General features: G+C 42.3%; 1 protein-coding gene across 1 annotated transcript in view; it reads left to right on the forward strand.

Annotated features, from left to right (window-relative positions):
• Positions 1–4165: 4165 nt before the first annotated feature.
• The window catches only part of LOC124743704 (ankyrin-1-like), a 38493-nt gene continuing 25044 nt past the window's right edge, over positions 4166–17614 (forward strand). Inside the window, exons 1-3 of the mRNA XM_047248879.1 lie at positions 4166–4192; positions 8510–8677; positions 8909–9071. Coding sequence (XP_047104835.1) covers positions 4166–4192; positions 8510–8677; positions 8909–9071 — 358 coding nt within the window. The remainder of the gene's footprint in view (positions 4193–8509; positions 8678–8908; positions 9072–17614) is intronic.

Genomic DNA, 17614 nt, shown 5'->3' on the forward strand with positions numbered 1-17614 from the left:
TAAACTGCTGGCAAAATAGTCACACACAACTAGCAACCACCCAGCAAGCAATGGGATAGTTGACTTCATCATTCTCTCAAGGCTACGTTAATGACACACAGTTGTAAGTGGATGAAAGCTTTGCCTCTGGCGTTGTGAGGCCTTCGATTGGCGGTAAATTAACATGTAGCTCTTTCTTTGGCAGAGTCGGTGTTTGGCAAATGAGTACATCTATCTGGTGAGCTACCGACAGACAAACAAACCTATGAACGTATCGCCTGAGGAACTCGTGTCTGAATTTGGTAGCTTATTAAAAGAGAGACTGGCACATATCAACATGCATCCTTGCCAGCAGAGCAGTTATCACAGATGAGGATCTGGCCACAGTGTCGCACATCTGGCTACATACTGACACTGTACGTCCCCCTCTCCACCAACCACGTACAGGTCTGTTCCGAGTACTGTGTAGATTACCAAACGACTTCATGATAGATTATAACGGAAGACGGTCTCTGTAGAGTGGCTGAAACCCATTCACCTTGATGCAGAGGACACAGAACAGAATAAAATATTTATTCACCTTTGAACATGTTTACATATAATCGGTGTTGTCATATGTTATACAATTACAGTATTACAGTTATTTTGCAATTATCCTTGCCTAATTAAGTTGCAAGGAGGTTTTTACATAAGTAACGTTAATATATGAGATTATTTACATATTCTGTTACTGCATACGATGAATTTCATTAAACACTTGGACACCTGTGCTTGTGTAACAACAGTACTGACTGTAAGTAAAGTAAGAGGCGCTTTACCTCATTAAAAACAGAACTCCCTTCCCAGTGACAGAGTGACAACCGAGTTTCTCCAGTTCTGGGCCACTAGTGTCTCTGCTGCAACATTGATTAACTACCAAAGTGAAATGGAGGATAGTAAAATTGTGTCCCAGTGTCTCGATCATACGAAATCACGTAGTGCTTAAAGAAAAACAAAAAACTGTGTTATTCTCTGTAACTTAAGCTCCTTGTGAAGTAAACGTCCTCAAATGGCTTATATGATACGATTACAAATAAAGTCTAAGTGGGAGCCACTGCCTTTGTCAGGTAACAAAGTAAATATTTGAAGTACGCCCAAGTTGCAATCTTACTCTTCCAGACCGTGAAATGTAAACAGATTTTGTATGGAAATCGTTAACTGCACCTTATGTACCATAAAAATTCTCTACATTTCACAGAGTGTTTGGTACGTGTGATAAACGCGGTTGAGAGAGCTAACTACATCGAATTTTAAGGAAAAGAAAACCCTAACGTAAGAGAATCATTTATCTGAAGAAATAAGAAACTGAATGAAGTCATTGAACTGCCAGCAGCAGTCTGACGTTACTGCGTTCCGTATTTATACGTAACTGAAAGAAATGAGTAAAGTAGTAACTAGAGAAGATGCACCCACAATGAGATTTCAACCGGTGATTTCTACAATGAAAGTGATTTTATTTCACAAACGCAGCGTAGTTACCGCTTACATTGGTCGGAAACACGAGATCAGTACAGAGATCTTCTACCAGAACTGAAGTCATAGCCGGAGGCTGCCCAAATGTTTTGTGAGAGTCGTGTTCACGTTATTACCATTCCTGAACAACAATTGCAGTATGACAACAGTCAGAATTTATGCAACAAAAATTTGTTTTACCCTAAATCGCTTAAGTAATTAATGGTTAAATGACGTACTGAAAATAAAAAAAAAAAACCTTATAGAATGGCATCATAAGAGTAGGTTAGAAGTATAACTCACATGCTCCTAAAACATAATTTATCACAAATGACTAAAAACGTGTTTTACATGCGTCGTGCGCATGTTCCATATATTGACATCAGTATGTGCAAGAACAATGGGTATAAATCATTAGCTATATTTCAGATAATGTTTGCCAATTGAGAAATTGCAATTATTTAAGGTTATATTATGGATCATGTGAGTTTTGTTAATGAGCTATGGAACATGTAAGTTTTGACAATCCCCATTTTCGATCTTGTGAGTTTTGGTACTGAGCTCTTTGGACGATGTTGGTTTCGCGGGAACTATCGTGTTGCGACTCGATATGCAACACTTTTTGATCTGACTGCAAGCCACTTTCTCTTCTACAGTGTATATATAATATTACATTCCGATGTTAATCGCGATAAATACCAATTAATCATCTTTTATGGACTTTACTTGTGTTAGTTTACAAAAGTTATTCTCTAGTTTGGAATACCGTTTGCAATTTCATAAAAGAAATGTCTACCATGCACATTTCTTCAGTTTAATTATCAAAGAAATTTACAAACATTCCATTCATGAGAACTAATTATTGATCACAAAGAAAAGTAGAATATTATAATCCGGAAAATAATTCAAACTTGTTAAGCAGTCTTTGAGAAGAAAGGAACTATCAAATACCAAAAGAAAATAAGCTACTAAAATAAAACTGAAGATTTGAAGGAGACTCACTTCTAAAACTGAAAATAATTTTACTCTTCTATATCACAACATTAAGTTCCTCTTAAATCATGTCACTCATACACTCATGATCAGTTTGATCCAATGTACTCTTATCAATGATGTGCTTATAGAACTTGAGATCCTCAATTTCGCTCCAGTTTTCCCCATAATGGGCAGTCAGAAGTTTTTCAACATCCCTCCTTTTCCCCAAAGAGTTCGAATTCTTTGGATGGATGAGTTCAGGATGTGTAAGTGCGTTTACTCCTGATTTAAACATAGATCTAAACACTCCAAGGTCATTTCTGTACGTTTGTTCACCACACACAAGAATTTTATTTCCCACTCCACGCTTTATGTAAATACGCTTACATTTTGAAATTGAAAAAGCCATGACCCTGAATTTCGTAACGCAGTTTTCACACAATTCTTGAATTCGGCAACACTGGGGTCTCTTCCTACCAATTTCAATGTTGACTGACTCGAAATTATCTCATACACTTGTTCAGGCTGTACTATTACTTCCATTGTTTTCCTTTTTTTTTCTATATTTCCAAACACACGGCCTAGAGGAATGTAACTGTGACTGGTGACTGGAAAAATCATTTCAGTTCCATCGATATGTGGGGGAGACTTTATGGAAAGCCAAAACATACACATCGCAACGAAAGTAGAATTCTTATTTTGTGCAGCACACACGTCACATACCAATCGAATTTGTTTGCAATGGGACATTTCTAGGGAGTTAAACGTATCAAACACACATGAGGCTATAGTGTTTGAATCTCGACTGAATTCATTTTCTGTTCAACAATAAGAAGTGACAGTGGAATGGTTTAACTCAGATTTACTGTGGCGTTTGACAATGGTAAAATTCTGGACATAAATGTGTCTGCTATAATAGCATGACTGATCTGGAACTTTCGGCAATGGAATATTCTTCTCACAATCAAATGAAAGAATTAACGTTCCAACGTCTTTGTCCTTCAGGGTGTTAAAAAATGCCATACTTTAACTTGTGAACCCTTTTTTCAGTAATTTATTGAGTTTTCTTGCTATGGTCTCTCTGATGTATTAACTTTTCAGCTAGACTTAAGCATGTGGAACACACATCAGTTCTCGGTGTGCCAAAGCCTACGTTCTATTTTGTGTTAAAGATGTACCTGAAGTAAGATAGCTTCACAGGGAAGTTTTCGGGCTTGGAAGAATAAATTTTCCATAACATTTTACAGTTCATTTTTTCAGGCAGATACCGTCTTTCTGTTCGTCCTCTACAGTAATGTGTCTCTACACACTTTAGACTATTGATAAACTTCATGACACAGTCTCTCTTGGGTTCAAATTCTGCCACCCTCCTGAAGCCACCTCTCCGGTCTTGTACAAAACCTTTCTGATGAAACTGTTTAGTGATATTATTTATTCTGAATCGTGACACTCCCAATACATTTATAAAGGTTGGCATGCAAACTGGAACTTTATTTTTCTGCGTGCTTCGTATAAAATATTTCGTCGTTCTAAGCAGCTGTGACTTTTGGTTTTGACTTGATTTGTCTTTTCTAGGTCGACGTCTGATGACGTTGCAAATTTCCACATGCTTCAATATGAACTGATTCTCTTTCCGTTGTTTTATAAAACAAATCATGAAAGTTTTTAATATCGTTCATAGAAAGTGAAGAGCAATTAAATGCTCCTCCACAGTGTTGACATGTCGGATACTGGGGCAGAACTGAAGGTTTGTACCTATAATGGTAGAACAAACTACACTGTGAGGTTCTGTTTATTTCTCAAAAATGGACTTAAAATATTGAATTTGCGATTCCTCAGTTTAAGTTCCAAAGAAAGAGTCCTATACATTCTTACGTGGAGGAACAAATCAAGTCAATAACAAGAATCAGTTTAATTTGAAAACAATGAAGAAAACAGGATATTCTAACCTCATTCGTTTGGCTTCCTGATTTTTCCACATTTCTGGGTGCTGTGAACGTTTCCTTGGCCTTCCTCTTTCTCCAGCGGGTGAAACGTGTTCTTCCATGACTTGTGTCTCAAATCAGTTTTATTCCAACCAGTATATTGAATTTTATTCCCGAAAATAACTGAACAGAACAGAAAACACACTCCGCTGGCATCAACATTTATTTACTACTACACAAGAAAATGGCACCGAGTGAACTAATCGCTGATTCGTCAAGATGAGGTACGGGATAAAACTCACAAGATCCCGCGGATCATGAGACTTTTGAAACTAACCATGAAGTTTAACACCAGTTTTCTCAAGGATCTTGTGCCAAATGTGAATAACTGTTTCGTGAATTATATTCTATGTATAAAGCTATATGAGAATATGTCAGCATCTCAATTTTCGTTATTTTGGAGCATGTGAGTTATGACTCTAATGTACACATAAATAACATAATGCATACAACGCCAAGATTTTTCACGAAACTAAGTGGATTGAAGTACAATCGTTCCCAGATAAGGATTTCGGCTTCATTTGATTTAATGTTCAGCGTACACAAGTTTCCTCAGAGTTACCTGCTTTTCACCTTTTTGTAAGGCCGCTGAATTAGACGGTGGTGGAATGACTCTTCTTTCACGTTGGAGCTTTTTGAATGCTTCGTTTCCAACATTGTACAGATTCTACATGTCCTTTAAAAGAAGTAGTTGTCCGCCGTGTTCCCGACTGCTTTTTCCCTCACATTGTAGACTTAACAGTGCTACCGTCAACTTCACTAGAATAATTCTAAAGCGCATTTCTGTCAGACATCGTCGTGACTGCTTTTCTTCGAAAGGAGCAGGTGGTAAACCATAGACACGGCACACAGAATTCTTCTTAATCTCAGGATTCCCCACCCCACTTCGACAGACGACGCAAGAGTAGAGTGACTGCTGTTTAAATTTCCTGGCATATTAAAAATGCATTTCTGATCGGGATTCGAACCTGGGACTTTTACCTTTCGTGAGCAAGTGCTTTTTCAAATGAGGTATCCAAGGACGACTCAGAATCAGTCGTGACATCTTTACTTCCGCCAGTATGTCATCTCCTACCCTCCAGACTTCATTTTGGTGACTGGCGTTCATATAGAGAGACGCTTCAATCGTTTACTGACATAGCGCAAAGATCCAAGAGGCTACTGAAGGTATTCCCTTTCCTGAAAGTAAAAGGTGTCCATGGCTTTGACAGACAGATAGAGAGACAGATAGGGGGATAGTTGCAAATTTACAGTATTGGCATTGACCTCAACGTCAAAAAATAGTTCATTATTTGCAGAAAAGAAGATTAGCTCTCTCTGTCGCTGCTGTATGGAGTCTCCATCCAAATTAAAGGGGATTTGTCTAGAAAAGTCAGTGAGCTGACGAACAAAATAAACGATAAGCTAATAGGTAAGTTGTCGTTATAGGAGTTCCACGGTATCAGCCCACGAAGATTCGGTCATGTGTGCCACACTGCCCACCTCCTATGTCTCCAGATCATCTAAAAATTTAATCCTGCACTCTTTCTGCTACATTGTACACAAAAGTAATAAGTGAAATTTAGTTGCCGCTAATGGTATTGCGATATTAAAGGCCATCAGTGGATAAATGCCAACGGCCTTGCTTCAGTGGTAACATCGGTTTCCGTCAGTTCACAGAAGTTAAGCGCTGTCGGGCTGGGCTAGCACTTGGATGGGTGACCATCCGGTCTGCCGAGCGCTGTTGGCAAGTGGAGTGCACTCAACCCTTGTGAGGCAAACTGAGGAACTGCTTGACTGAGAAGTAGCGGCTCTGGTCTCGTAAACTGACATACGACCAGGAGAGCAGTGTGCTGACCACACGCACGTCCGTATGCGCATCCAGTGATGCCTATGCTCTGAGGATGAACCAGCGGCCGGTCGGTACCATTAGGCCTTCCAAGGCCTGTTCGGAAAGGGTTTTTTCAGTGGATGAGTATTTAATGTTATGTAGAAAATTTTCATTTAATGATGTAATATGTATCCCATTTTAAATGTTTCACATCAGGCTGGTCAATCGAGTCAAAAAGAACTGACCATGAAACATCAGATCTACAACCACACATCTCCTAAATACAACTGCAAAATAGACTGTATTATGATGTTAACTCTTTCAAGTCTGGTGGTACAATTTGTGTACCACCTTATGTTGCACTGAGGTTGTACAGTGGTACATTACTTGTACCACCAATTTGGATGCGTAGAACAGCGCATTCTTGTGGTAGATTACTTGAACTACTAGCAGGATTCTCGCTTCCCACGCCCGGGTTCCCGGGTTCGATTCCCGGCGGGGTCACGGATTTTCTCTGCCTCGTGATGACAGGGTGTTGTGTGATGTCCTTAGGTTAGTTAGGTTTAAGTAGTTCTATGTTCTAGGGGACTGATGACCATAGATGTTAAGTCCCATAGTGCTCAGAGCCATTTGAACCATTTGAACTAGCAGGATATGTTTTTTGTAGTTCTTAGCTGTATGCACCAGATGGCAGTTGTTACTGGGTTCTTGTAGCAGCACCAGTACTTCATTTGTCTACGTCAGGTGCGCTCAAGTGCACTGTGGAGACATTGTTTGTGCAACATTGTTAATTGTTATTTGCTAACGGAAGTTTCCAAAAATTTATATTGGAATATGTAAGTACATTTGTTTATTGTAGTTTTTTGTGTTGTTCAGACTATTTCTTTGAGAAATTATTAAAATGTAGCTAACTATTCATCGGTTCAAAATATGTACCTCTGTACCACAACAGTCAGTCTACTTCAAACATAGGTAAATCTTACTCTTTACTTTCCAGGAATAATGAGGGGTCAGAGAAAGCTGACTGAGTCTGAAATTTTGAATGCCCTTGAAGAGGATATTCCATCTGACATATCATTTGATATTGGGGACAGTGATGACACCAATGACAATCAATTCTTATTGTCTGGAACCAACTACATCCAAAGCTATTCTGTTTGATTCTGATACATCAAGTGATTCTGAGGATGAGTGCCCAGCTACCATTTCAGTGACTAGGTCACTAGAGACAGAGCTAAGTCAAACCTTCACAGTGCATCAGGCTCCATCTGAGATTGCTGATCATCAGTCTAAGACTGAACATAAGTGGAGCAAAACTGAACACCCTGCTGATGCCCCCGCATTTACTTCCCAGTGTGGTCCCAGTGATTTTATTGTGAAGTTAGGCACACCATCACCATATCAGTTATTAGGAGCTCTGCTTTCTGATGATATCTACATCTACATCTACATCCATACTCCGCAATCCACCTGACGGTGTGTGGCGGAGGGTACCCTGAGTACCTCTATCGGTTCTCCCTTCTATTCCAGTCTCGTATTGTTCGTGGAAAGAAGGATTGTCGGTATGCTTCTGTGTGGGCTGTAATCTCTCTGATTTTATCCTCATGGTCTCTTCGCGAGATGTACGTAGGAGGGAGCAATATACTGCTTGACTCTTCGGTGAAGGTATGTTCTCGAAACTTTAACGAAAGCCCGTACCGAGCTACTGAGCGTCTATCCTGCAGAGTCTTCCACTGGAGTTTATCTATCATCTCCGTAACGCTTTCGCGATTATTAAATGATCCTGTAACGAAGCGCGCTGCTCTCCGTTGGATCTTCTCTATCTCTTCTATCGACCCTATCTGGTACGGATCCCACACTGTTGAGCAGTATTGAAGCAGTGGGCGAACAAGCGTACTGTAACCTACTTCCTTTGTTTTCGGATTGCATTTCCTTAGGATTCTTCCAATGAATCTCAGTCTGGCATCCGCTTTAACGACGATCAACTTTATATGATCATTCCATTTTAAATCACTCCTAATGCGTACTCCCAGATAATTTATGGAATTAACTGCTTCCAGTTGCTGACCCGCTATTTTGTAGTTAAATGATAAGGGAACTATGTTTCTATGTATTCGCAGCACATTACACTTGTCTACATTGAGACTCAATTGCCACTCCCTGCACCATGCGTCTATTCGCTGCAGATCCTTCTGCATTTCAGTACAATTCTCCATTGTTACAACCTCTCGATACACCACAGCTTATTATGGATTTATTTTTGTTTCAGACGAACTTATATGCGCAACAGTCGTCTCTGACTACTGGTAAATCTTATGTGCCAGCATCCACAGAAGAATTAAAAACTTTCTTAGGGATAAATATCTTGATGGGCATAAAACCACTTCCTAGTTACAGAGACTACTGGAGTTCAGGTGCTGATCTACATGATAGTTATGTGAGTCAGCTGATGTCAAGGAGGCGTTTCGAATGGTTCCTCACCAACTTACATTTGAATGACAATAGTAAAATGCCACAACGAGGGGACACCAACTATGGTTAACTTTATAAGTTGCATCCTTCCCTAGAAAGAATTTCACATAACTTTCAGAAAGCACTTAATCCACATGAATGTATGGCAGTCGACGAATCTATGATTAAATTTAAAGGAAGATCTTCTATAAAACAGTACTTGCCAAAGAAGCCTATCAAGAGAGGCTACAAGGTGTGGGTACTAGCAGACAAATCTGACTATGCATGGAAATTGGATATTTACACTGGGAAGAAAGATAATGCTGTGGAAAAGAAATTGGGAGAAAGATTTGTGAAACACCTCACTGAAAATATTAAAGGTAAGGATCACAGAGTTTACTTTGATAATTATTTCAGTAGCCTAGATCTCCTTCGAGATTTGAAAGAAAACAAAATACGTGCTTGTGGTACAGTGAATCCAAGTAGAAAATATTTACCTATGCTGAAAAGTGACAAGGAAATGAAAAGGGGTGACTATGATTGGGCTACTAGCAATACAGGCCTTAGTGTGATGAAGTGGAAAGATAAGAGATCCGTCCATCTGCTTTCACATCTCCATGATCCAACTCAAACAACAGAGGTTACAAGAAAGGAAAAAGATGGAAATGAAATAAAAGTTTCTTGCCCTGTTGCTCTCTCCGATTACAATGCCAACATGAATTATGTAGATGAATTTGACCAGCTGAAGGGCATATATGAAACTGACAGAAAGAGCAGAAAGTGGTCGCACAGAATATTTTGGTACTTTATTTATGCCACCATGGTGAATGCTTTCGTCATCCATAAAGAAATGAAGTTGCCTACGATGACTCTGAAGGACTTCAGAACAGAAATCGCAAGGGATTTAGTGGTACCTGCCTTGGTACCTTCAAGAGGTAAAAAGCGAAGTCTGAACAGCCATCTCCAGTTCAACAAGAAGAAACCCAATGTTCCGAAATCGGTACGTCTTGAAAGTTCATCTCATCAGCCAGAAAGATCTACAAGGAGGAGATGTGCAGCATGTAGTTCCAAGAAACAACAAATTCTCACCGGCTGGATGTGTAGTGTGTTTAAGGTTCCAAAACGCTTAGGGAAAAGGGAGACATGCTTCCAAGACTATCATGCATCTTGATGCACGGTGGTACAAAAAATGAACCACCTCCCTTGTGACCAACAATGATTATAAAAATTGAATTTTTGTGTACAATGGTAATAATTATGTTCATTCTATTATAAATATGTTGCTTGTATGAATTTTTGACAATAAAAGCAAGTCGTGTACTTCTAGAGCTGGTTTTTGGTCAAATTAGTTGTACGTGAAAGAGTTAAAAATGAGATCATGACAAAATTTGCAGTGATGCAGCACCAAATTTCAATCAGTTACAAAACGAGTACTTAACGTTTCGCATTCCCGGGTATCAGTGTTCTCTGAGAATCAAGGGAAGGTTACGTCAGCCTACTCACAGAGCTCAGTCGTTAGCTAAAGCCATCACGCCTGACAATAAACGATCGAGACAAGTGATAAGATGGTACGTGCCACATCCGAATGGCCACCTGTGGAGCAAGTGAAGAACGCGGTGACGCAATATTGCCCGCTGAGAGGTACATATGCATCAGTGGTGGTCAGGCTGTCTCTGCCTACAGTGCTGGTCTGGCTGGGCTGTTGACGCGACGCTGTGTGTGCTGGGCTGACCCACCTCACTCTGGGGTGAGTAGAGACTCTGCAGGACGTGTCTCTTTTGTTACCTTTCAACGTTTCTGGGATTACTGGGCAGGTGATGCACTGCCCTGTCAGTCGATAACTCCTCTTTGAAGTTAAGACTCAGTTTATTCTGGGTGGGGCAGATTTTTAACTTGCAGAGGAACACAGTGCACGGCCATAACAAAGGCAACTGTTTTGCGCCAGAGTGCTCACTGCGACAGAATCGGAGTCACTACGTCCAAATTTTGCTGCAGTCTTATGCCTCCCTCTCCTGTGTACGTAGTGTAAGAGAGCGATCAAGATGTTTCCATTTGAGGGCATATCGGCAGCACATATGCAGCGTAGCGTGACTCTGATGCGGGAACATAAGCACCGTCATGTAGGCAAAAGATCAGTGTGTCATTTGTGTGTTTCCGACGCACACGCAGAACCGTGAACTACGGCGATGTTATTGGCAAATGCGTCCAAACAAGACCAACGAGGTGTTATTTCTTGGCTGCTGAAGGACAAACACCGGTCCATCAGAGAGTGAAGAATGTGTATGGGGCAGCGTGTCTGACCCGAACCGCGCCGGCCGTTGTGGCCGAGCGGTTATAGGCGCTTCAGTCCGGAACCGTGCTGCTGCTACGGTCTCAGGTTGGAATCCTGCCTCGGGCATGGATGTGTGTGACGTCCTTAGGTTAGTTAGGCTTAAGTAGCTCTACATCAAGGGGACTGATGACCTCAGATGAGAAGTCCCATAGTGCTCAGAGCCATTTGAACCATTTTCTTTTGTCCTGCACCACAGTTGTGGAATGGTATCCCAGATTCTGCGATGGTCATAATTTGGAACGATCGTCTGCTTAGCTCCATTCGGATGTGGCACATACCACCTTATCGCTTATCTCGATCGTTTATTGTCAGGAGTGATGGATCTAGCTAACGACTGAGGTCTTTGACTAGGCTTACGTAACCCTTTCAGTGTTTCTCACACTGATATCCAGGATTGAGAAATGTATTCATTCTGTAACTGATTGAAATTAGTTACTGCTTAACTGCAAATTTTGTCATGATCTCAGTTCAAACAGCATAATACAGTCTATTTTGCAGTTGTATTTAGGAGATGTGTGGTTGTAGATCTGATGTTTCATGGTCAGTTCTTTTTGACTCGATTGGCCAGCCTGATGTGAAACATTTAAAATGGGATACATATTACATCATTAAATGAAAATTTTCTACATAACATTAAATACTCATCCACTGAAAAAACCCTTTCCGAACAGGCCTTGGAAGGCCTAATGGTACCGACCGGCCGCTGGTTCATCCTCAGAGCATAGGCATCACTGGATGCGCATACGGACGTGCGTGTGGTCAGCACACTGCTCTCCTGGTCGTATGTCAGTTTACGAGACCAGAGCCGCTACTTCTCAGTCAAGCAGTTCCTCAGTTTGCCTCACAAGGGTTGAGTGCACTCCACTTGCCAACAGCGCTCGGCAGACCGGATGGTCACCCATCCAAGTGCTAGCCCAGCCCGACAGCGCTTAACTTCTGTGAACTGACGGAAACCGATGTTACCACTGAAGCAAGGCCGTTGGCATTTATCCACTGATGGCCTTTAATATCGCAATACCATTAGCGGCAACTAAATTTCACTTATTACTTTTGTGTACAATGTAGCAGAAAGAGTGCAGGATTAAATTTTTAGATGATCTGGAGACATAGGAGGTGGGCAGTGTGGCACACATGACCGAATCTTCGTGGGCTGATACCGTGGAACTCCTATAACGACAACTTACCTATTAGCTTATCGTTTATTTTGTTCGTCAGCTCACTGACTTTTCTAGACAAATCCCCTTTAATTTGGATGGAGACTCCATACAGCATCGACAGAGAGAGCTAATCTTCTTTTCTACAAATAATGAACTATTTTTTGACGTTGAGGTCAATGCCAATACTGTAAATTTGCAACTATCTCCCTATCTGTCTCTCTATCTGTCTGTCAAAGCCACGGACACCTTTTACTTTCAGGAAAGGGAATACCTTCAGTAGCCTCTTGGATCTTTGCGCTATGTCAGTAAACGATTGAAGCGTCTCTCTGTATGAACGCCAGTCACCAAAATGAAGTCTGGAGGGTAGGAGATGACATACTGGCGGAAGTAAAGATGTCACGACTGATTCTGAGTCGTCCTTGGATACCTCATTTGAAAAAGCACTTGCTCACGAAAGGTAAAAGTCCCAGGTTCGAATCCCGATCAGAAACGCATTTTTAATGTGCCAGGAAATTTAAACAGCAGTCACTCTACTCTCGCGTCGTCTGTCGAAGTGGGGTGGGGAATCCTGAGATTAAGAAGAATTCTGTGTGCCGTGTCTATGGTTTACCGCCTGCTCCTTTCATAGAAAAGCAGTCACGACGATGTCTGACAGAAGTGCGCTTTAGAATTACTCCAGTGAAGTCGACGCTAACACTGTAAAGACTACAATGTGAGGGAAAAAGCAGTCGGGAAAACGGCGTACAACTACCTCTTTTGAAGGACTAGTAAGATCTGTACACAGTATTGGGTACGAAGAATTCTAAAAGCTAGAACGTGAGAGGTATCACTCCACTACCCTCCACTTCAGCGGTCACACGAAAAGATAAAAAATCAGGTAACTCTGAGGATTTGTTGATGAGAAATTAGGACTTGTGTACGTTGAACACTAAATCAAATAAAGCCGAAATCCTTATCTGGGAACGATTGTACTTCAATCCACTTAATTTCGTGAAAAATCTGGGGTTCGTGTGCGCTATGCTCTTTATGATGCCATTCCACATCGCTTTGCGAACGTTACGCCAACTCAGGGGTGAGACACCCGAGCACCTGAGCCAGAGTCCCTATCTCTCCTCAAGAGACCGCCACGCCCTTTGCCCCTTAAAGTAAGCCCTGGACGATGCACGACTCCAGTAGGACGAGGGCGTGCAGCGGACAGTTAGGGACCTCTTCCCGCAGCAGCACAAGCTGCTTTACCAAACGGCTGTGTTGAATCCGACGCGTCGGGCTCATGATTGCCTCAATACTCACGGCGATTTTTCCTGATTCCCATACCGATTCTGTACTGTTCGTTCGCTTTACTTTCGACCACGTCTTTCATCTTTTACGTTTGACAGAATGTTTTTGCTGAAGCTTAGTGCGACAATGCAATACATTCTTCTATGCTTAGGGCAGGTATCAGGCAGCATAGACGTATTAAGATACAGAACTACCGTTTTCGGATTTAATTTGTGTACTGAACGATTTTCGTTCACTTGCAGATTCATGCAGTCTACTCACACTTTTCTCGTCCACTAAGATAAGCACAGAACAAATTGCAGAAACTACTTCTCAAACTATAAAGTGGAACATCTTTTACCTACTCAGTATTGAATCTTTGACTCCATTACAGAAATACAACCTAATTACACTATTGGCCATTAAAATTTCTACACCACGAAGATGACGTGCTACAGACGCGAAATTTAACCGGCAGGAAGAAGATGCTGTGATATGCAAATCATTAGCTTTTCAGAGCATTCACACAAGTTTGGCGCCGGTGGCGACACCTAAAACGTGCTGACATGAGGGAAGTTTCCAACCGACTTCTCATACACAAACAGCAGTGGACTGGCGTTGCCTGGTGAAACGTTAATGTGATGCCTCATGTAACGAGGGGAAATGCGTACCATCACGTTTCCGACTTTGATAAACGTCGGACTGTAGCCTTTCGCGATTGCGGTTTATCGTATCGCGTCATCGCTGCTCGCGTTGGTCGAGATCCAATGACTGTTAGCAGAATATGGAATCGGTGGGTTCAGGAGGGTAATACAGAACGCTGTGATGGATCCCAACGGCCTCGTATCACTAGCAGTCGAGATGACAGGCATCTTATTCGCATGGCTGTAACGGATCGTGCAGCCACGTCTCGATCCCTGAGTCAACAGATGGGGACGTTTGCAAGACAACAACCATCTGCACGAACAGTTCGATGACCTTTCCAATAGCAGCTCGGAGACCATGGCTGCGGTTACCCTTGACGCTGCATCACAGACAGGAGCGCCTGTGATGGTGTATCCAATAGCAGCTCGGAGACCAAGGCTGCGGTTATCCTTGACGCTGCATCACAGACAGGAGCGCCTGTGATGGTGTATGCATTGACGATCCTGGGTCCACGAATGGCAAAACGTCATTTTTTCGGATCAATCCAGGTTACAGCATCCTGATGGTCGCATCCGTGTTTGGCGACATCGTGGTGTACCCACATTGGAAGCGTATTCGTCATCGCCATACTGGTGTATCACCTAGCGTGATGGTATGTGGTGTCATTGGTTACACGTCTGGGTCACCTCTAGTTCGCATTGACGGCACTTTGAATAGTGGACGTTACATTTCAGATGTGTTACGACCCTTGGCTCTAGCCTTCATTCGATCTCTGCGAAACCCTACATTTCAGCAGGACAATGCACGACCGCATGTTGCAGGTCCTGTACCGGCCTTTCTGGATACAGAAAATGTTCGACTGGTGCCCTGGCCAGCACATTCTCCAGATCTCTCACCAACTGAAAACGTCTGGTCAATGGTGGCCGAGCAACTGGCTCGTCACAATACGCCACTCACTACTCTTGATGACTTTGGTATCGTGTTGAAGCTGCCTAGGCAGCTTCACCTGTACACGCCATCCAAACTCTGTTTGACTCAATGCCCAGGCGTATCAAGGCCGTTATTACGGCCAGAGGTGGTTGTTCTGGGTACTGATTTCTCAGGATCTATGCACCCAAATAGCGTGAAAATGTAATCACATCTCAGTTCTAGTATAATATATTTGTCCAATGAATACTTGTTTATCATCTGCATTTCTTCTTGGTGTAGCAGTTTTAATGGCCAGTAGTGTAATTTCGACGTTACAATCCAGTATAACGGCTGTGATTCATGAATTAGAAGTACGTCCTTTTGCGTTGAATGTTGATGTGCCAGAACCATCTGGAACTTTGTATAGTTCTTCCTAAAATATTAAAGTCTCCCCAAAATAGAGATGAATTGTTACTTCCATTTCAATGTTCCATTATTTGAGACATCTAGTCAATTTGTTTCTTTACCGGTTTTCACCATAATGTAAACTTCCCATCTTGTGACTGACAGTAGGAGAAAGTTTAGAAAGTACTTATAAAGAATTACACATATTTCTGATATTTTTTTAAAGCTCTACATCACAGGAGCAATCTGGTACTGGTAAGTCAGACATGAATGACAAGTGAGTTACGCTCTTTTGTTATCTTGTATTGCCTGCGAGCGAAACCCAATTATTAGTCTTCTGTATTGGTGATTTTACTTCTCCTCGTATGGTGGGAAAGGGGGCTTACAGAATAAAACGACAGCATATGTTTTAGTTTAGTTGTAAGACATAATCTCTATGACAGACTCAACACTTCACCTACGGCTGGTTCGGTATTGTCTGCGAGGAATCTCTGGAATTGGTGAGAATGAGTTACTGTCTGACTGCGGCTGTCACCCTGCTTAAGTATTTGCTGGTAAGACACCCCAGACTTCAGTAGCAAACGGTAAGTCTACTTTGTGAACCAACTCCTACAAAACATCCCTGACTGGTTGTTATGAGCAGGATAATACGAATTCCGATACCAAAATTTCGATTTCCTCAATAACAGGACAGATTACAGGCATCGGTGGTTCTATGAAGTAGCACTACGGTTCCTTCTGACGTTGTTAGTATCTCTATTCTGAAAGACTTCGTGGTCAAGTGACACCACTCTCTCAAAAGAAATATGGAAATTATGTCTACGCCCTTTCTGAGAACATGTACAAAATAATTTTGCTGCAACAAAATGGGAACTCCTCAAAACGTAGTAGATTTTCGGCTGTTCGCTTGTGGTAGCAGTTTCGAAGAGAAAGGATACCTTGGTGTTATCACACACCAAAAAAAATTTTGCATCACCTCAGTTCCAAGAGTTCCTCGAACCTGTACAGAAAATTGGAATAGAGATCAACATACGCATCATTTCCGCCCTTTTTATTGCTCATGAAAACCACACATTGCATGTTGTTCCGTCATACAGTAAGACCTACAAAGGTGGTGCTCCAGATTGCTGTACACACTGGTACCTCTGACACCCAGTAGCACGTCCTCTTGCATTGATGCATGCCTGTATTCGTCGTGGCATACTATCCACAAGTTCATCAAGGCGATTCCGCGTAGATCCCTCAGAGTCGTTGGTGAGTCACGTCGTCCATAAACAGCCCTTTTCAATCTATCCCAGGTATGTTCGATGGGGCTCATGTCTGTAGAACATGCTGGCAACTCTAGTCGAGCGATGTCATTATCCTGAAGGAAGCCATTCACAAGATGTGCACGATGGGGGCGCGAACTGTCGTCCACGAAGACGAATGCCTCGCCGATATGCTGCCGATATGGTTGGACTATCGATCAGAGGATGGCATTCACGTATCGTACAACCGTCACGGCGTCTTCCATGACCCACCAGTGGCGTACGTCGGCCCCACATAATGCCACCCCAAAACAGCAGGGAACCTCCATCTTGCTGCACTCGCTACACCACGTGTCTAAGGCGTTCAGCCTGACCGGATTGCCTCCAAACACGTCTCCAACGATTGTTTGAAGGCATATGCGACAATCATTGGAGAAGAAAACGTGATGCCAATTCTGAGCAGTCCATTCAGTATGTTGTTGGGCCCATCTGTACCATGCTGCACGGTGTCGTGATTGCAAAGCTGGACCTCGCCATGGACGTTGGGAGTGAAGTTGCGCATCACGCAGCCTATTGCGCACAGTTTGAGTCATAACACGACGTCCTGTGTCTGCACGAAAATCATTATTCAAATTTATGGCATTGCTGTCAGGGTTCCTCCGAGCCATACCCCGTAGGTAGCGGTCATCCACTGCAGTAATAGCCCTTGGGTGACCTGAGCGAGGCATGTCATCGACAGTTCCTATTTCTCTGGTTCTCCTCCACGTCTGAACAACATCGCTTTGGTTCACTCCGAGACACCTGGACACTTCCCTGGTTGAGAGCCCTTCCTGCCACAAAATATCAATGTGGAAGCGATCGAACCGCGGTATTGACCGTCTGGGCATGGTTGAGCTACAGATGACATGAACTGTGTACCTCCTTCCTGATGTAATGACTGGAACTGATCAGCTGTCAGACTCCCTCTGTCT

The sequence above is a fragment of the Schistocerca piceifrons genome, unplaced genomic scaffold, assembly GCF_021461385.2.
Source record: "Schistocerca piceifrons isolate TAMUIC-IGC-003096 unplaced genomic scaffold, iqSchPice1.1 HiC_scaffold_2512, whole genome shotgun sequence".
Lineage (NCBI taxonomy): Eukaryota > Metazoa > Arthropoda > Insecta > Orthoptera > Acrididae > Schistocerca > Schistocerca piceifrons.